The sequence below is a fragment of the Erpetoichthys calabaricus genome, chromosome 11, assembly GCF_900747795.2.
Source record: "Erpetoichthys calabaricus chromosome 11, fErpCal1.3, whole genome shotgun sequence".
Lineage (NCBI taxonomy): Eukaryota > Metazoa > Chordata > Cladistia > Polypteriformes > Polypteridae > Erpetoichthys > Erpetoichthys calabaricus.
Window position 1 is genome coordinate 104,666,668 of NC_041404.2, and position 21,817 is coordinate 104,688,484.

The 21,817-nt window shown below is 38.6% G+C and overlaps 2 protein-coding genes across 2 annotated transcripts in view; one reads left to right on the forward strand and one right to left on the reverse strand.

Annotated features, from left to right (window-relative positions):
• The window catches only part of LOC114660777 (neurotrophin-4-like), a 152,681-nt gene extending 147,692 nt beyond the window's left edge, over window positions 1-4,989 (forward strand). Inside the window, exon 2 of the mRNA XM_028813669.2 lies at window positions 2,682-4,989. Within this exon, the coding sequence (XP_028669502.1) occupies window positions 2,700-3,575 (876 nt within the window). The 5' untranslated portion in view covers window positions 2,682-2,699 and the 3' untranslated portion in view covers window positions 3,576-4,989. The remainder of the gene's footprint in view (window positions 1-2,681) is intronic.
• Window positions 4,990-12,230: 7,241 nt separating this feature from the next.
• The window catches only part of LOC127529673 (uncharacterized), a 103,771-nt gene continuing 94,184 nt past the window's right edge, over window positions 12,231-21,817 (reverse strand). Inside the window, exons 14-15 of the mRNA XM_051934140.1 lie at window positions 13,293-13,420; window positions 12,231-12,976 (exon numbers count right to left, since the gene is read on the reverse strand). Coding sequence (XP_051790100.1) covers window positions 12,249-12,976; window positions 13,293-13,420 — 856 coding nt within the window. The 3' untranslated portion in view covers window positions 12,231-12,248. The remainder of the gene's footprint in view (window positions 12,977-13,292; window positions 13,421-21,817) is intronic.

The window sequence follows — 21,817 nt, forward strand, 5'->3', positions numbered from 1 at the left end:
GGGCGGCGCAGTGGTAGCGCTACTGTCTTGCAGTAAGGGGGCCCGGGTTCGCTTCCCGGGTCCTCCCTGTGTGGAGTTTGCATATTCTCCCTGTGTCTGCGTGGGTTTCCTCTGGGTGCTCTGGTTTCCTCCCACAGTCCAAAGCCATGCAGGTTAGGTGGACTGGTGATCCTAAATTGTCCCTAGTGTATGCTTGGTGTGTGTGTGTCCTGCGGTGGGTTGGCACCCTGCCCGGGATTGATTCCTGCCTTGCGCCCTGTGTTGACTGGGATTGGCTCCAGCAGACCCCCGTGACTTTGTGTTCGGATTCAGCGGGTTGGAAAATGGATGGATGGATGGTATTAAATTAGTTTATACTAATGCTAGACCCATACAGCACAGTGGTACAGAAGTAAAACATAAATGTTAGATTAATTGGTGCAGAATCAATGAGTGAAAAATTGTGAGAATTTGTACAACTTTCAATAGATAACATCCATTCCAGGGATAGTATCTCCCATGTGCCTTACCAATGCTATAGGACTAGGGTGTTGTACCGTGTTAGCCATTATGAATGTAGAGAAAAGCCAAGCAAAATGACACCTTTTATTGGCTATCTAAAAAGATTACAATATGAAAGCTTTCAAGGCAACTCAGGCCCCTTCTTCAGGCAAGATGTAAGAAGGGGCCTGAGTTGCCTTGAAAGCTTGCATATTGTAATCTTTTTAGTTAGCCAATAAAAGGTGTCATTTTGCTTGGCTTTTCTCTACAATGCTATAGGGAGAGTTTATACCTCCATACCATCCCTGTGATGGGGAAGGTAATTTGAGAAAAAGGAAGAAGAAGTGCACCCGGGTTTCCAGTTTAAAATAAAAAATCCAGATATATGCTGAAAAATGTCCTTCCTTTGCAACAGCTCAGCATCCTCATTAGCTCAGATTTATTATATATTCTTTGTGTCCGGTGTAGACCGATAGTTTGGTAGCATTCTGTTCTAGTTTACATTAAATCTATACACATTGTGCAATAGGTACTGAAATAACAGTTTGTAGTTTACACAATAAAGATTGTCTCTTCTGCTTTATTTTCTATTATGCTGTAACACCTCAGTAATGGTTTTTACTATTCCAAATAAAATGTGCTGCATCAAGAAATGTACATTTCACAAAACCAGGGTGGTGAAAATTGAATTTGTTATGCATTATGATCTTGACTTGCAACTAAAGTTTGATTGGGTTTATTTAATACTACTCCCACAATAGAGTCATCTTATAGTCTCATGATGGTACAAACTACCATCTTTGTTATAATAAATCCATGAGGCTTTAACTGAGAATACAGCCATCTATTTGAATGATACCTTTTAGGTAATGCTAACACTCCTATGTGCTTTTTGTTTTACCATACAATATTTTTGTTTGCTTGAATATTCAAATAAGCAGTGTTGATAATGGGTGTTGGAGAGATTATCCCAGTTGCTTCATAGTACAAGGTTTCTGGATCCAAGTCTCAGTCCATGCAGGCTTATTATTGACTGAAATTTGGCCACCTTCAAGCAAATGTAAATGTGTGCATTAGTTTACCATGTTATAGACTGGTGACTGGTGCAGGATTGGTTGTCACCTTGGGCCAAGATGAAGCTTTCCTCTTTTTTCATAACTACACAATAGTTTTATGGGTCTGGATTCAGATTTTTTGAAGGTGCTATGAGGCAATGATCTCTTCAAATGCATGTTCATTTAGTTTGACTATCTTCTTGCATCATCCTTTATGTCCAGTAATTATAAGTCAGATAAAAAGATATTATAAAATGTGTTTTTTCAAAGTATATTCTAATGTTTCTCTGAAAAATACTACCATCTCTAAAGATAATGAAGGTTGATGCTGGACGTTTTCCTTTTTTGGCTTTCAACTTTGACTTGTGACATTTTAAAGTTCTTTCAGCTGAACCACTCTAATACATACTGTAGATGTATCATATAATGCAGTTCATTTCTGCATTGGCGCAATAGTGTGCTGTTTAGTGCTGCTGCTTACCAAGTTAAGGAGCCCAGATTCAAGCACTTGCTTGGTCACACTATCTGAAGACGTTTTTTTTTTTCTCCCTATGTATTTTTTTATTTCTTTCCTTTTTCTAAGGACATGTATGTTAAACAGATTTTTTGGCACTAAATTCACTCAGTGTAACTGAGTTTTGGTAAGTGAATGAGTGACTGATGCTTGTTTGTGTTTTATTTCTGAAATTCACACAATGCTGCTTGGATAGACTATAGCTTTACATTACTAAAATTGATGAAGTGAGCATGACAAATGAATTGGGCGATTTACAGATTCATATGACCAAAATAAATTTTATGTTCAGAGGCAAATAGCCAATGTAGATAAAATGTTTTAGATCAGTTATATTAAATGAAACAAGTGTTTTAAATCTGCTATATTAGATGAAACAAGAATGACAATATATTTGTAATGTTTGGTAGCCATTTTAATGCTGGATCTTAAATTCCTGGAAAAAAAGTGTTTAGTTCATTTTCTTTTAAAAGTGTCTTACTACTACTTTGAAAGGTGACTACCAGCCTGACTGGTTGTGCAAAAAAATGAAATTTTTCTGCCAGCTAAGGCCCCAGCTTTCCAATACTTTAGATAATTAAATAATTGACTTACCATCATTATAACCTGTTTCTTTCTCCCTTTTTTGACAGCTGATACCTCCTGGAGTAATGTGCTGGCTTCCTCTGGTTGCCATGGTGATTGGATGCCTCTCTGCCTCATCCTCCTCGCTACCTCAGAACTATCTAAGTGGTGGTCATGTTGCCATGCAGCAGTATGTTACAGAGGTGACCTCTGTGAGTGCTCAGCTTAGTAATGTGAGCAGCACTAGGCTTCACAATCTTGATAACTCACCTTTGTTCCTTCCTCCTACTCCTGCACCTCCTCATTTTCCGTCCACAATCAGCACAGAACGCTGGGCACTAACCTCTTTTAGTAGTGGGGGACTAAGCCTAGATGATTCAACTGTGGATAATGCGTGGGGAGTTACAGAGCAGGAATTGGAGCTGAATTCACATCCCAGGGTCTTGTTGTCTAAGACTCCTCCAGTGAAACCACCACTGTTATTTCTGCTTGAGGAACAGACTGATGTATCTGAAGAGCAACAAGTACATGACAGCTGGCCTAGACAGAATGAAGAACGGCTTAATGGCACGATGAGTAATAGAGGAAGGCGATTCCGTAGGTCTAATGTGGACCCTGCACGTAGAGGTGATCTTTCCGTCTGTGATGCTGTCAGTGACTGGGTGACAGACAAAAAGACAGCTATTGATATCCATGGGAGGATGGTCACTATTGTTCCTGAAGTCCAGACTCTAACTGGACCACTTAAGCAATATTTCTATGAAACCCGTTGTAACCGAACTCACATGAGTCGTCCTGGTTGCCGGGGTGTAGACCGCCGACAGTGGCTTTCTGAGTGCAAGGCAAAACAATCATTTGTTCGTGCACTTACTGTCAGCTCTGACAAGCTAGTGGGCTGGAGGTGGATCCGAATAGACACATCTTGTGTGTGTGTTCTACTGTCTCGCACGGGGCGAACGTAAGACTGTGGAATGGAAGTTTCATATCTATTTAAGGATGCTGCTTTCTCTACCTGATGTTTAGTTGAAAGATTTAAATTAGGAAAGCAAAGGTTTATGGCTTAGGTGGAACTGGAATTTGAAGGAGAACTGGTTTGCAGCAGAGATATTCTAACAATATTTATCAAAAGAAAGAAAGGGTTTCCACAGTCTTGGTTTCTGGAGAGAGAGGAGAAGCTTTCACACTAAGTTGCACATAAAATAATATTTTACTAAGAGTAATACAAACATAAAGATAATATAGGCTACCAAAGTAATTTTTTTGAATTACGGTTACCTTCTGTGGTGTGCGTCTGATAGTGCTCTCAGAATTCAAGTACCATTCCCATCAGGAAAAATTACTCTATCTCCATAACAGAAATGCAACAGCCATAGTAATTAAATAGTCTCGGAGAACTTTTTCAGGTTAACCATGTTAAAGTATTGTTTTTGCTATTTTAAAACACCACACTCCATTGTTTAAACACTCCATTCTTGACACGTGGCTGGGGAACAATGCAGTTACTTTGATCTGAGCTTTTTTAATGAAATAAATGTGTTATTGTAAGCAAATGCACTGTGGATGCCTCTTCTATTGTTTCTTTTTACTCTTCTATGCTATTCACTGTATCTTAAATAGGCTGTAGCTGACTACATGGCTGGGCTGTCTCAAGGGGTGAACAGGGCCCAGGGCAAGATTAGTGTTGGGTTGAGGTGGCTGGCAGGAATTGGCTAGTGAGTGTTGAGTGATTCTTGTGTGGACTGGTGATGCCAAGGCATGGCAGAGAAGTGATAAAAAAAGCTACCGTAGTGGCCTGCATAGTTGTTGCTAACGCTATTGGTACCTTCATTTGTTGTACTCGCATCTTTTTTGTTGAGAACACTGCATGTGTCCTTCTTCATTCCAGGTTTTTACCAAAACCTTACAAAACACTCATTAACATTAGAATTCCTGAAGCCTGCGAAAAACCTTGTAATCCCGGGCCACCTTACATCCCTTTGCACCTCTCCATCAGCATCTTTTGTTTTGTAAATGTGCAGATAAGCAACAAGCAGCCTGCTATCCCATCCCCCCACCACTGTAGGAAGGGCAAAAAGCTCTCTCAGCTCAAGCCTTGTTAATCTGGGAGTGAGGTATCTGGAGCTGTATAGGGTAAATAATATATTGTTATTTGAAACGCATGCATTTCATGTTTGTTCCGTGTCTACAAAGATCTATGTAAGTGTAGCATGATAGGAAATGCAAGAGATGTTGAGCACATACCTAAAAGAAACTTTTTTCATGTTTTAGTACTAACAACAAATTTTGACATGAAGTGTATAATGTGTGAAGACTGAAATACAAATATCAAATAAGCACTTGCACAAAAGGTACAAGTATAACAAAATAAGTGCGCTTTTATTCAAGACTACAGTATAACTGAAGAAAAAGAAATTCGGTTAGTGTACTTCATTGACATGACTACTTTGGTAGTACAGTGATAAGAACTGCTAACTCATAACTAAGAATTCGCTGGTTCGAGCCTTGCTGCTTCCCAAAAATAAACATTTTGAGTAGTGAGCTAGTCTTATTATTATACAATAAAAGTATACATTTGATTTGAGTCTGTAACAGCAGGTGTATGGTACTTGTAAAGGCTATCGTTTTTTTTTTTTATTTTAAATTCAGTTTTATTCTCTCATTTGCGTTCACGCTCCCCCCGATCTGACTCTGCTGTTTTCAAATAAAGACGTGCTATAACAGAGGTGAACTCGGATGAGGGTTCTACATCGGAGAAAGAGAACTACAAGCCCTCCCCGCAAGAAACGTCCACTATCATATAAGAACGACATAGCTGCACCAGGCGTAAATGCAAAAGATGGCACCATTTGGATGCAGCAACAGGTCGGGCGTCATCCTGCTAGTCAGTCTGCCCCACACGTCCTTCAAAGAAAAAGCAGGGCTGACAGAGCTTGCCAAGGTATCATGCAAAGTTCTGTTTGTGATTATGTTTTGGGATGGTTTTATATAAAAACATTTATGCTATTTATATAAAAGCCAGATTGAATGTTATTTAACTTGATTTATTTACTTATTTTCCTACAGCATAAAGTCACAAGTAGACTGCAGGGCTTCCTCTGTTTGATTAATACGGGCATGTTCACAAAGTGCTGTTACGGTTCTGCCTTTGCCCAGAAACAGTTTCATAAGCTTCATGACCTGAGTCTCGGAAAGTCTTCCCCAGTGGGGTGACTGGGATCTTTTCCTGAACAAGATCAAACATGGTTGCGTAGGGTGCAACAGGAGCTTCCACCTGCAGCTAAAGTCACTTCAGTACACATGTACTCTGTGACATATTTACAAAACAAAAGATGCTGATTGAGAGGTGCAAAGGGAGTTAAGGTGGGCCGGGATTACAAGTTTTTTCGTAGGCTTCAGGAATTCAAGTGTTAAGTGCCACATTTGCATTTCTGCTTTGTTTTTCTTATTTCATACCTATGGTGTTAATCTGTTTCTTTCTCTGCTAAAGCTCACCGTTTTCCACAAGCTGATGTACTGTATGTTTCCAAGCTAGTTTAGTTATACTGCATTCCATCATTAACTTGCATGTAATTACATTGTTATGACGGGACGGACAAGTGAATAATTTTGAACATTTCATCTGTTGCCTCGCTAATTTTAGGTTTTATTGTGAATAAAAATAAAAATTTTGTAGGCCATGTTGCTAAAGTATGAAGGTATATACAATATGTATTTATATTTCCATACATCTAAAATTGGTGGGGATAGTCGATGCATGGGCCAAGGCAGCCACCCCCTTTAACCAACCTACCTTGAGATGGCTTTGTTGCATTGTAATGAACATATTGTGAAATGGATGCCGATCAGTGAAGAGTGGGTTTTGGTATGGAGCTTTCTTTTCTGAGGAAAATTTGTATAGTCTCTTACTAAAATGACATTGGAGAGAATGCTCCACCCACACTCTACAAATTTCCAACAATCCTCACCAGTGTTAGGCATGTATTATGTTCCATGCATTATTCTGAAAATTTTAAAGTTTAGTAGACTGGGTACATATAGAGCATGAAAAACAACTTTTTTTACAGTGTCTTAGCAAGCATCTTTTTCAAAAAGACAGAATTTTCTTTATTTTTACAATTTTTGGATAGGAAGGTGAAAGTGTCATGCAGTTGAATAAGTGTTTTGAAATACAACTTATTTTTTGTATAGTGCTCTTCAGTGATTGCATGATTGCAGATGCAGAGCACTGCGAACAATGCTCAGTTAAAATACAAGTATAGTTTATACTAATTATTAAAAACAGAAATAATCCTACAGCCTTGTTTTTCATGGTGCTCATTGAGCAAGCCAATGAAGCCAGAAAAGAACCCATTACACATTATATCTATGAAGTCACCTGAGGATGGTTATGCCCACAGAATTCTTATGCACTTTGTGTTTTACTAGCATAATTTGCTTCGAGGTATCCGCAGTAGTCTGACATTGTTTTCTTCTGCATTCCAAAGACCCCTCCCCCCTATAATATTAACTGAGTACTCTAAATCACCCTGTATAAGCTTGATTGTTTCCTTAATTGGATTGTCACGTATAAGGTTTAACACAGATGGGTGCCTAAATGCATTTGCTAACTTCTACCAGATAGGCAGTGATCAAAATGTGTTTTGTTATAGTCAGCATCAAGATAATGAGGTAGTAGTTTGGGGTGATGGGAGTGTCATAGTGAATACTTGCCTGTGTAACATGTAAATGAGTTTTCATAACTTTTCTTACAACTTAGTATAATTTTTAGTTGGGGAATTGAACTGCATTCTCACAGTTTCAAGTAAGTAGAGATTCTTTGTCTTTAATTTCAACCAGACTTTCCCCACAATGGATTTGGTGTTGAATTTTTGCTAGAATACTGCCATCAGTAAGAGTGTGTTTTCTTTTTTAGACTGTTGAGGATTTTGGACTGAGGAAGCAACATGCAGGCACCTATCCTATAGTTTCATGTTCAATGCTGAAAATATAAAACTACCACTCTGTGGTCTGTTAAGTTTTTCATGGCTACCTTCTACTAAGAAGGCGAGTCCAATGCCAAAATTCCTCCCTAAGTACATGTCAATCCACATGTTAGCAACCAATTCACAGCCTGCACTGGTACTCACAGGAAAAGAACGTAAAGGTAAATACAATTAATTTTGTGTCTCTTTTAATTTATTTTTATCTAGCCATGAATTCCATCCTGGTCTAGCTTCTGACTTATTACAAGAAATACTAGTTAGAGGAGGTATACATTGCATACTTCTTGAAACACTCAGGAAAATATATGACCTCAACTGTGACTACTAGACCAATCACTCTGTTTCTGTAGACTCCGAGCACAAGTAAAACCTTTGTAACCTCATGTATTTTTTCTTTGTTTTTGTAAATACTCAGTACTTTGATATACAGTACAATATATTTGTGTGTGATATTCCCTGGGTTGTATTAAAAGTCTGTTGTGATAAAAAAAGGACAACATGTCTTCTTCACTGGCCAATATAGAACTCCAAAGGTAATTTTCCCATTCAGTTATTTGAGTAGAAATGTTCACATAAATAAAACTCAAAACATTCACAGTATGATATCAGCCATGGCTGTATTTATTCATAGACTGAACAAATAAATAATTGCTTATTTCCTGTGTGATTGCGCTTTATCTGTCAGTTTCTATAGAATATTCAATTCGAATGTGTGCCTAAATTGTTTCTCTCTTTTTTCAACCATCCATCCATTATCCAACCCTCTATATCCTAACACAGGGTCACGGGGGTTCTGCTGGAGCCAATCCCAGCCAAAACAGGGCGCAAGGCAGAAACAAATCCCAGGCAGGGTGCCAGCCCATCGCATTTCTCTCTTTTTGTTCAGCTAAATTCTACTTTTTCCTACAGTGTTAATGCAACTAATCTTGTTTAGTTTTTGGTAAATGTTGTTTCAAAGATTGCAGAAATGCCTAGGAACTCTGCATGCAGCTTAGGAAATTCTGGAATAGTCTGTTGTCTGTATTTATTTGCATTTTCACCATAGTAATTGTCTAGCTCTCTCCTAGCACTTGCTGCAACTTCTAAATGTAGTTTTTTTCTTGAGAATATATAAGAAAAAAATGAAAGTGTGCCAGGAATGAGGACAACTTTTCATCGCCACCATTGGGTAATACTGCAATTTTAACCTTACAGCAATCTGGAAGGCATTCTGTTGCTAGACAGACATACCAGCACTTGAAGTGAGAGTCTGATCATTTCAAACATAACACAAATTAAAGCAGGAGAGATATTAAATTGATTCTACTTCAAATGGGAAGTGTGTATCATCATGGTAATGATATTTGATTTTGAATAGAAAGCCACATTCATGACTCTTGAAGTGTGTCATAAACCACCCAATACAGATAGCAGTGTCAATATCAGAATTTTATAATAATGGGAAATAAAGAAAATGGAAATTCTCAATTCATATTTTTCCGAAGTCTTCACCTATGAAATGTTTAAAACCTTTCAGTAGCCATAGAGAAGTGTAGTGAAATTCAGATTATTTGGTAAATAATACAGAATGTTACTAATACTAAAATGGCTGAACTAGCATAAATCATCAAAATAACATTTACACTGCAGTGTACAAAGCAGTGTTTACATAACATATACACACCCTTGACATAAACAGGCTGCCTCCGTTATATAAAAGTATGATCAGGCCTCTCGAAGCTATAAGCCAGTTAGTGAATATGTATTTTTTTTTTAAATTAATGGAAGCAATTATTAAAGACAATATTGATCAATACATATTAAGTGTGCATTACAAAACATTTAGGATGGACTTAGAGAGATGTTTTTTCTTTAATACTCTCTAATTTTATTAGGATGAGACAAATAAAATTTAATTGAATTGTCACATTATGCTATTATGATGAACATGAGAAAGAATTTTGATAAGATGGTACATGAGAGTCAGTAAGGTCAGTACCATAGGCACTGGAGTGCCTGGAGACTTGAGAAGTTAATTTGGAAGGCTGGCTCTGCTCTGGAGGCAAGTTCGGACTCTCTGGAGGAAGCAGCAGAGAGAAGGATACTGGCTAAACTGCCATCTGTACAACTTCAATTCTACCACTATGCTCTAGAAATTGTTTTTAAATTAGTTATTCGTCAAACTTTACAATGCTGGAAAAATGTTTCTGCCGTTATCTCCCTTAATAAAAGGATAGATGTCTGTGTGTCTGCCATGTTGTTATGTCTTTGATATAAAAACAGATGGCACATCACAAACATTTACACTGCTTTTACAAAACCCATACCAAATGGCATATAACAGAGACATACAGTGCATCTGGAAAGTATTCACAGCGCATCACTTTTTCCACAAGAGATACAAAATGAGCCAAAACAGCTGGTGTCCATCATACAATATCTGAAAATAAAGTTGAAGGTCTCAGAAATGTTGATCTGCTCAGGTCTGCAAAAATTTTAATGGTGCTCTTAGAAAGAGGAAATCAACAATTTTGGAAATGTCTGCTAATGCACCACGAGAGCAGCAACAAGCCATGGAATTAAAAAATGAGTTTAATTAACAACAACTTTCCCCACCTCATTAAGCAGCTGGTTGGAGTGAAATTGGTTGGAGTTTGAGGCCCAGACTTAGTTGGTCTTCTGTTGGCTCCCTCACTTCATATTTCATTTCTCACTTCATATTTCATTTCATTTTGGGTTCCATTTAAGGAAAGAAATGAAGCAATTCAGAGGAATGATTAAGAAATTCAGGGGAACAAATCTAATTGAAACAAGCATTTCAATTAAAATGAATTCACAAGAAGTTAATTAGCAACACAAACAGGGCAGTCATTATAAAAAGGTTAGAATGAAAACCTGCAGCCACAGTGGTCCTCTAGGACCGGACTTGGTGACCCCTGAGCTAGTATATCTATAAAATATCATACAAATGTATGTCATTATAAAGAATTACATAATCTCAAGTAGACCTTTTATTACTATAAATACTAGGGGGCTTCGCCCCCTGCTCGCTTCGCTTGTCAATCCCCCTGGCCTGCACTACACACCAGCCATTTCACGTCTCTGCCACTTGCATATGTGGATTTCACTTTCACCAAACAACAAATCTTTTAATTCTTGCGGATACGCCTCTTCATTGGGAGGAAACTCTACTTTTCCCTGATGGCAACATGACTTAAAGTTTAAATCCGAACAATATCTTCATACTTCTGTCATATCACCTTTGTCCATATGTTCGATCTCTTTTCGCTGTTCCATTATTTCACAGAGTAATGATTTCCATTTGTTGGCGCTAATACTATCTTTACTATCATTTTTTGAGACTTTTCAATTTTAGTACTTTCATGATCTCTAATCTGCTCTGCATGTGTATCATGCCATTTTTTAACCTCTTTACGATGTTCTACTTTGCCATCTACTCTTTGCCTTTTATTTCTGGCCCCAGGCGTGGTTAAATCTCTTGGCACAATGTGCCAATTAAGTTTTGTGTTGATTACGTTTTCAGGAATCCCTCGTGTAATAACAATTCTAAGATTGAGTTTATGATATTCTTTGTGAATTTCTTTACAAAAATAAAGGACCCTTGAACTGATGTGTTATAGGGAATAAGGAGCTGTTTAATATAACCCTTAAGGATGGTGGGTGGGACAAAACTATTAATGAGGAAACTGCACGGGCATAGCAGAGTTGGAAAAGAACTGAAATGTGGGAAAATTGAAGCAGTTATTTCATTTTCCATGTTTACATACCCCAAGGTTGTTTCTCTGGAATAATATCTAATGTAAATTAACATTCTGTAAACGTCTGGTTTTCATTGCCTATGATTTTTAATTGCTGAGCTAGTTCATCAGTTAAAATGATGTGGTTCAGTGGGTCCTGTAAGTTGACTTTCATTGTCATTATAATTAAACAGAATGAGGTGACTATTTAGTAGAAGTGAGGGGAGGAAAAAAGACAGTGTTGCCTGTTAACACAATAAATTTTGAACATCTCAGCCAAGGGGCAATTCAAACAAATTTTAAAGTTAACTTTTTTATGGCTTGTGTATGACTGTGCAAAATGGTGCAGCTATGAACAATGCAGAATGGAATGGAATATGAGTGATAATAAAACTAATTATAATTTCTAAGTAATTATAATGTACTCTACAACCAAATAGGTCCTGATAAGGAAATTCAGAATAATGTCACTCAAATAAGCTAAAATAATAAATAAATAAACAAACAAGTAAATAAATGGCAGTATTCATAATGGCATTCCAACACAAGTCAAGAAATATCTCATCTACCTTAAATATCCATAATTTTTTAGCATTATCTATTTAATACCGTGTTAATGATTTTATTGTAATTATGTTGAACTGCAAACTTCTGTTTGATTGCTGAAAATAAAAATGAGCTGAGTTGTTTGGGTATTCATACCATACATGATATTGTCATATGGTACCAACTTTTATACACTTATTAGTGTCAACATTATCAGTATAACCTCAAGCAGTCATGCTTGCAAATGCCATGTCTGTCTCTTTGGTTTTAGGCTTTCATTCAAATAAAATAACGCTACACTTACAAGAACAACTGATTTTGACCAGGAAAAGCATAAATATCAACAAAAATAAAACATATAAACCTGTAATTATAAGCTTGTGTGAAGCACCATAAGACGGCCATCTTGACATAGTGACAAGTCCATTTCACAAAAGCCTGAATCTGGACTGGTGAGTTTCTTTGATGCTTCTGACTCTCTAAAAGGGTGTGAAAGCGTCTCTTTGGCTTCTTCCTCATTTAAGTGTTTTGAATTTATTTTTGAGCTATATTTGCTAGGAGTTATTGAACTTGTGCACTCTGAGGTATTCTTGTGACACTCTCGAATTCCTGCTGCTTTATCATCAATGTTCATTATATGGCAGGTCACTTCTTTCTCTTGTAATGACTGGGCTCGATGTTGCAGGTGATTTCTATGCCTGCTTGACTTGTCAATTGAATCTATATTCCTGTCTTTAACTGAATTCTTGCATCTGAGCTCTTGATAGACCATCATTTTCATCTTGTCTTTCGTATGATCTTTGGACTCTGTGCTATTACATATTGGCCCATCAGGTCTGTGAAAGCTCATTCTTTGATTGCCTAAGATATCTTGTGCCTTGCTGGTGTTTACACATGTAGTGGCCTCCATCAGATAAGCAGAAGGTGTATCTTGATGAGCAGAGCAATATTTTGAATTTTCATATGAATTAGATGCATTACAGGAGAAATCACTAACTCCAAAATTGTCCTGTTCATCACAGTGCCCTGGTTCCTTCATAAGGTAGTCCTGGTACCCTTCAGTTGATTCACTTAGACTATTCTTCATTAGGGACCTGGCTGTCAGGAAGAGATGGAACAACTATTAGTTTCACTAGGATTTCCAATACAAAAACATTGAGGTAAATTTCTGCTTTGTTTGAGTGTAAGGAGTCATATGTCATAATGACAAATTCACCTAGTAAGATATACATTGAATTCATTACACTACGTGGCTTCCTTTCTTCTGAAGTAATACCCACATATCTTTAAGCCTTCCCTGTTCCCTTGCAGAAGAGGTGCTTCTATACCCACTTTTTTCCAAGTTCCTGGGTGATCTTGGAATCCAGACCACAAGAATAATAGAAGTGAGACACACCATCAAAGGCAGACAGACCTGTAATCTCTTGATGGAGCTGTGAGACACTGTTGACTAGAACATAGGACAAACTGATTGGATCTTCTTTATCTCTCTCAGTCACAGTTGGAGTCTGAACGCAAGGTGTCTTGTTGTCCATGGCTGTGCTGGGAATGACAGAGACGGGCTTTGAACTGAAAACTCATCAATCTAATTAGGCCAGCTCACAACAACACAAAAATGCTTAAACATAACATAGTTTAGCAAAATGCCAAACAAAGTAAGTGACAAAAATATGTCAAATATTGACACACATACACAAATGCAAACAGAAATGTCAGAAGCTTTAAGAAATGCATTATATAAAATGCCACAACAAATACAAAGCACATAAAGAATGCCTTAAGTGATGTGTACAATGGGCACATTTAAAAAGACACACAAGAAAAATGGTAAAACAAGCCAAAAGTAAAAAGAAATAAAAATAATAATACATAAAAATAATAAACATCAAACAATTCTTGAAGTATTTAAGCAAATAGGACTGTAAACCATAAACTTTGTTTTAAAAGTCATTACATGTAAAATGTTGTTCTTGAAATTAAACATTGTGCTTGTATTTATGATTTATGATCATATGAAGACTTAATATATACACATACTGATTCAGGGAGTGTGATAACTTATGTCTTAAATATTACAGACAGAAAAAAAGGAAAAATGCAATTGAAGTTTCAGCTTTAACATCTGCCCAATATTGATAAAACCATAATGACGCAAGACTCTGATTCATAAAATGACAGCTTTGTGCTGGGCACTGCATTTGGTTATTAATTCTTTGTACAGTGTAGAATGCATCAGGAATAGATTTTATACTTTTTACAGATTTAAATGTATATTTTGAAAGCACTCAATTTTAAATTCCAGTTGTCTTTGAAAATAACGTTCCCAGTTTTCTAAAATCATGATATGCATAATCACTGTTTAAACAGAAAGATATTATTCAAACACACAAAAAGATGACTTGCTTAAACAAAGAATTAGTTATAGAGTTAATATCATAAGCATAATCATTTTTCGGCTGCAAAATTAATTAAGAAAATATCTTTCCCTTAGAATATTTAAGACACTGAGATAGGTGGAGATCATGCTGCATATTAACTGTGATGGTGGCATAGTGCATTTTTCTCTTACCTGCACATTTTTTTCACTTCTTATATTAACTGTCAACAGCTATTTATTTAAATTATTTAAAGATCTAATTTATCTGTTCACATCAGAAAATGTCCCATTCAGAAATCATTCTGAAAACTTTGACTCCGTGAACGAATCTCCGGTGAGAAAGCCTCCATTGGATGCCACTGGTTGCACCTTGTTCTCATGCAGCAAACACTAACAATTAAAACATTTAACTCAGGTAATCATAATCTGAACTCAGCTAACACTCCTTTATCCATGTGCAAACACTAATCATCAAAACTGGGCACTCATCAGTCGGAACTGAGAATATAAATAGGGTCAGAGGTATATCAATGTTTTTGGAACCAATGAATTAAAATATGAGAAAAAGAAAGATCATGGAAGACAACCTCAAAGAAGAAGTCAAAAGAGGAAGTGGTGGCAGACAGTTTATATCAGATGAAATAATGTGCCACATTGGTACATGATGTATTGATCCATGGTATTACAATTTCAGATGCAGAAAAGAGTGTCCAGTCAAATGTAAACTGCTACACAGTGGCAGCTCATGTATGCACTTTCAGAAAAGAAAACATGTAAATTACAGAACTTTAGTATTTTGTATCAGCAGTGCTACTGTGAACAGTTATGCTTGTACTGCTCCCAGAGCCGGCACGATTATAAGATGAGCTGCTGTCCTAGAGCGGCAGCGAAGAGAGTGAGAAAAAAATAAAAGAAATTATCCGGGGCGTGAGAGACCAACACTATTTCCTTACTAAACCACCACAAGTACAAAAGCAAATCAGCATAAAGCAAAACTGAGTTATAAGAGAATTGTTATTATCCAGTAAAATAAGGATTTGGACACAACAAACCCCATGTATACATAGTATCGTGCTGCAGCGCTTCCACCCCCCCACTAATGATGAAACAAAACATTCAACAACATACACCAATAATACACAAATGTGAGAAAAAATTAATGAAACCAGAGTCCTTTAAATATTCAACATTAGGCATGATCATCTAAAGTCTGTGATGGTGAAGGATGTGCCAAGCTGTACCTCCTGTTCAGGGAAACAATACTACATAGTCCCATATGCTGGCTCGTTAGGTCCTCTGCCGAAAGACTTCACCTCACTCGTAAGAAAAGGAAAATGATTCTTACAGAAATGAACCCGGGTTCACCTGAGTTTTTCCAGTGAGTAGAGTAGCTTTCTCTCTTGCCTTGATTGTGGCATTTGCTTCTCCTATGGGTCTGGCACTCTCTTCCTCTCCTTCACCTTTCTTCCGCCATAGATTTACAAATTGTGGCTCCTCCCCTTACAGTTTGTTTGGTCATCTGAGCCAGGTGCTCCTTTCCCCATGAACCATTGGCCAGCCTTGCACATTCAGCCATTCCAGCATTAACATGACTAGGGAAAAGTGTAAACAGCCAGTGACATGCACATATATACATGACAACCATGCTTTCTTTGTACTGCACAGTATTTTAATGTAAGTTTCATCATACTGTAAGTACATAAAGGAGCCATGTTTTGTTTCCACGGTATTGTTGTCAAAACAATTGTTTTTGCAGAACTGAGAGAGCAACTGTCTCTATGAGTCAAGCAATGGTTGCTGACAGATGATCAAGAAATGGACATTGTAAATGTGGTTATTGAAAACAAAGCAATATGTTTGTGTCAAATGCAAAGACAAATCATAGAAGATCAAGTATTTTTCCCAGGAATTTACTGAATAGGCCTATCAAACATTCAGAGAGTGCTTGAATTGAATAAAGATGAAGCACTGAAAGAAATTCTATACAAGACGAGAACTAGTGCTTTCAGTATATGCAAATATGTTACATATTGTAATGTACAGAACATTTACTGTAATTTAGGTCATACAGTATGTTGCCTGTTCTATTTACAGGACAGTGTACAGAATGTCATTATAATAGGTGTTTTGTTTGTGAATTCAAATTTATCTCTGCATGGCGATAGAGGGTGTATAAGTGGAAGCCCAGACAGAACTTCCTGCAAGCCATTGGATATTTCATTTGAATCAATTTAAGGGTGGATCCAGCACACACAAGCATATTTCCCTCGCTGTCTGGCAAGAAATAGCAATAAATATGATGTGGATAAGGTTTTGTGGTCTGACTCTGCTTAAAGAAGAGATTGAAATGAAACTGACTAGTTTACTGTATAGCCTACACTGATCTTTGTGTGTTTTTGGAATACTGCAATGCTTTGTGTATTGTATTTTTGTTTACATTGAGGCTTGGGATACTGTAATACACACCTGTATGTTTTTTTTTATATTGTGTGCATATATACAGTAAATGTTCTTGTAGGTTTTTTTTTTAATTTTTAACTCAATACTGCAAATAAAAGTTACAAACAGGGTTATAGTAATCAGAAAATAGGCATTAATTCCTAAATAGAAAAGAAAAGTTTTTTTATTTTAGTGTTGTTAGTTTTTCTCTTCAGAGAGTTAACGGTTATCATGTAGCACCCTGCAAGGGAAAAAAACACACCAGACAAGGCTTTCTCAATGCAGATAAAACTATTGACTTTATTATTGAACATGCTTAAACTATATACATAACTGTTGCCTCTCCACTCATCACCCTGCCTCCTCCCACACTGCAGTATGTGTGAATTGTGTCTTTACAGAGGTGCAGAGCCTCCAGCTGCTACACAGGCTCCGGGAGCAGAGATTGGTGTCAGGATGCAGTCCATAGGACAGAACTCTGAGGGATAAAATCCACAGGCAACTGGACAGGCTCACCAAACACCAGTTCAGTGGGTGAGACCTGCAGATCCTCTTTCAGAGCTGCATGTAGACCCAACAGCACCCACAGGAAATGGTCAACCCAGCTGTTGTTGGTAAGAGAGGCCTTGAGCACTGACTTTAGAGACCAGTGAAATTGCTCACAAAGGCTGATGTGGGAGGACTTGCCAAACTCACAAACCAAGTGCTGATAAAAGCCCTTGTTACTTCTGCTGCAGTTGTGGATGTTAAAGGAACAGCTTACGGCCATCTAGTAGTCCTGTCAACAACTGTGAGCAGGTGTGTAAAACTATGAGAAGGAAGAAGGGGGCCTACCAAATCCACATAAACATAGTCGAAACGGGGAGCAGGCACCAGGAAAAGTGTCAGTGGGGCTTTAATGTGGCAATATACTGTATTTTAGCCTTCTAGCATGCAACACAAGCTGCTTCCCAGCTCCAAACACCTATCTTGAGGCCCTGCCAAACAAATTTGCTCACCACAAAATGTTGGGATGTCCTCCACCCTGGATGTGAGAGGCTGTGTATAGTGTCAAAGACAGTTGCCTATCGACAATTGGGCATGGGTAACCTGTACTCTTGTCACACAGGAGCTTCACAACACTGCCATCCAACTGTACCTCTGAGCTGCAGGCTGATTTCTGCTAAGTGAAGAGCCTTGACCTCTGGGTCCTCAGCTTGGTCAGCTGCCAGCTGGGAGTAGTCAATTCCAATGTGTATGGTTGCTAGTGTGGGCCGAGAGAGACAATCAGCCACCAGATTGTTCTTACCCTCGACATGCTGAACATCTGTTGTGAACTCCGATATGTATGCCAAGTGCCATTGCTGCCAGTCAGACCCTGGCTCAGTGACTTTGGACGTAGCAAGGACAAGTGCTTTGTTGTCTACAAATGTAATGAATGGCCGGCCTGTAAGCAAGAAGAGTAAATGTCGAATGGCCAGGTACAAACTCAGTAATGTGTTCATTGGGCTATAAATGTCTGCCCACTGTTCAAACAGTGCCCCCACAGCATGATGCAAAGCGTTAGTTGCTAGAGCGAGTGAAGCATCAGGCAGTGAGAGTACAAGCAAGGACATGCCAGCTGAAGCACATCTGGTGTTCATAAATGCCTCATCCAGGTCTTTGGACCACATGACAGGGTACTTTGTGGACTGGCCCTGTAGTGCCTCATATAAAGGTTCCATAATGAGTGCTGCCTGATGAATGAAGTGGTGGTAGAAATTGACCATGCCCAAGAATAACTGCAGGGCTTGTATGGAGTAGGGTTGTGGAAAATCAATGACAGCAGAGACTTTGGAATGCAAAGGAATCACACCCTCTTTTGAAATGCAATACCCCAGGAAGTTTATTACAGGTACTCCAAACAGACACCTAGCAGGATTGCTAATCGACCCATGCAGGCTCAAGTGCTCGGAGATGTGTGAGGTGTTCAACTTTGGTGGAGCCGGCAACCAAGATATCGTCTAGGTAGACAAATAGGAAGTCAACATTTCTGAAGACAGAACCCATCAACCTCTGGAATTTTTGCCCAGAGTTTTTAAGGCCGAATGGTGTACACAGGAATTCAAACAATTTGTAGGGGATGATGACTGCCATTTAAGGAATGTCTGCTGGGTGCACAGGTACTGTACTTGATGGTAACCACAGACCAGGTCCAACTTTGAAGAGATTACTTTACCGGAGAGACATGCTGAGGAATCCTGTATGTGTGGAATTAGGTAGCGGTACAGGACAGTGTGATCATTCAGGCAGCAGTAATCCTCACATGGTCAGAAACATCCACCTGGTTTGGGCACCATACAGCCCATAGGCTGTTTGATTGGCGCACAATTCCTATCTGTTCCATGAAAGTAAATTCAGTCAGGGGCCAGTTGGCTGGGGGACCAGAAGTAGAAATGTTGTGTTCCATGCTATGCTTGTTTTCTGCTGTGGAAAATGTGGGTTTGGATAGCTGGGGTATTTGATTGAGAAGGAGGGTGAAGTCGCAAATAGCCATCATATTTTACAGGGTGGAGGTAGTGACACTGCTGAGTGTGCAGGGAAGGGTGGCAAAATCCTTTGCATCTATGAGGCAACAGTTCTTATCATCAACCAGTAACCCTTTTGCACACACAAAGTCTGCAGCCAGCAGCGGCCTGGCTACCTTGGCTTAGACAAATGTCCAAGTGAAACGTCTTCCACTGAAAGATATGGTGGTATGCTGTGTTCCATAGGTGTGGATAGGTGTGGCCCTTCTCTCACTGATAGATAGATAGATAGATAGATAGATAGATAGATAGATAGATAGATAGATAGATAGATAGATAGATAGATAGATAGATAGATAGATAGATAGATAGACACTTTATTAATCCCAATGGGAAATTCACTGAAGCCACTTAAATAGGGGATGCCTGAACCACGCTCACTTGTGCACAAGTATCACATAGCAAATAGCGGCCGGAGTGGGCATTTGTTGGTTGGTCAACACTATCTCATCAGGGTCTGATGAGATAGTGTTGACCAACCTAGGTGGGCTAAACTTATAAGGAAGCCAACATTTCTTTGCATTTTTGCTGAATTGGGTATGATAAAATACAAGTCAGTTGTCGGGATCACAGCAGGAGGAGGAAGAGCAGTGCAAGCTGCAGGCTTGCTAATGAGACTGACGAGGGTTGCAGGAGAAAGGTAACTCTCAGTAGTCAACAACGGACACATTGATCAGGGCAGTGCGTACTTGTTCTGGCATCTGTTGCAAAAATAGTTCTCTAAATATAAAACGGGGCTTATGGCTGCATAGCATCTACGTGGAGGGTTTCACGTCTCTGAGGTCCAGCAGTGATAGTAGTCACTGCACCCACTCTGACTCCGTGAGGCCGTACATCTCTAAAAGGTATGCCTTTAAGGTTACATACTTGTTTTTGTCTGGGAGATTTTCAAGCAGACTCACCACCCTGGACACTGTGGAGCTGCTGAGAGCTGCAACGACATAGTAGTACCTTATGTCATCTGCTGTAATGTGCCTCCACTAGGGTGAACCACGCCATGGCTTGCTGTTCCCAAAACTGTGGTAACTTTAATGCAACTGCATTGGCAGACATGTCTAACATAAATCTGGATTCGTTCAAGAGCATTCAGGTCACCACTGTAGTGCCCTGTGAGGGAAGAAAACACACCAGACAACATTTTCTTGATCTAGGCAAAAAACACTGACTTTATTATTAAAGTATACATAACTGTTGCCTCTCCACTCATCACCCTGCCTCCTCCCACACTGCAGTATATGTGAATTGTGTCCTTACAGTGGCACAGCGCCACCAGCTGCTACAATCATTAGTGTTTGTGTATTTCACTTCCCGTGTGTGTCATATGATGGCAAAGGTTGATTTTGATGGAAAAGTGAACGTTTTAGATGGTTATATTTAATTTTGTAATGGACATTTTAGGTTTGCACAAATATATTGTTTTAAAATTGAATTATTAGTTTTGGTAAAAAGATACTTCAAACAGTCAAAGCATTCGCTGTTTACTGTTTGTTTGGTCTGGTATATAAGCACTCCCCTAAAGAACTTTACATCAGACTGTGCATCATATTCTTAGTTCATTGTTTTCTTAAGTAGTAAAATTATGTTTGGTCATTGTAAATATAATAGAGGTTTAATACATATACTTACTTGTAGTCATGTTGGTTGGGTGTGGTGGGGTGGGCTATGGTTTTAGAGCTCTGCTGTGTCTAGTTTCTTTTCTTAAACTTTGCTTTTTATTTCTCTCACATCTGCGGCCTGGTATTAATATTAGTTAGGAAGATTTTCCTTAATTGTCTTGTGTACAAAAGAGTGGATGTTTTTAGAATCCAAGTCATTAGGAGGTGATTTGGTTAGATTACGCAATAAGCAATACTTTCTTGGTACTTCAGTGTCTGCCAATTCCAAGAAGAGGGGGTAGATAATCTTTATGTAATAATAATAATAATAATAATAATAATAATAAAATATTTTACTTAATAGGCGCCTTTCTTAGCACTCAAGGTCAGTGCAGTAGTAGCGCTGCTACCTCACAGTAAGGAGACCTGGGTTCGCTTCCCGGGTCCTCCCTGCATGGAGTTTGCATGTTCTGCCCGTGTCTGCGTGGGTTTCCTCCGGGTGCTCCAGTTTCCTCCCACAGTCCAAAGACTTGCAGGTTAGGTGCATTGCCGATCCTAAATTACCCGGGATTTGTTCCTGCCTTGCGCCCTGTTTTTAGCTGGGATTGGCTCCAGCAGACCCCCGTGACCCTATGTTAGGATATAGCAGGTTGGACAATGACTGACTGACTGACAATAAGATTAAATAACAATAAAGGTACAGAAGTAGTAACAAACATCAAAACTGGCTGTAACATTGATAAACTCATAATTGGCATGCCAGTTTGAAAAGATATGTTTTAAGGGCGGTTTTAAATTGTGTTATTGAATCCAGCTGATGGATATAAGAGGGAAGAGAATTCCAGAGTTGAGGGGCACTATGAGAAAATGTTCTAGCTTCCATAGAACATACTGTAGTTTAATGTGTGGTACAGAAAGTAAAACTGCAGATGAGGATCTGAATGAGCGTGAGGGAGTGTAAGTCTGTAGGAGATCAGTGAGG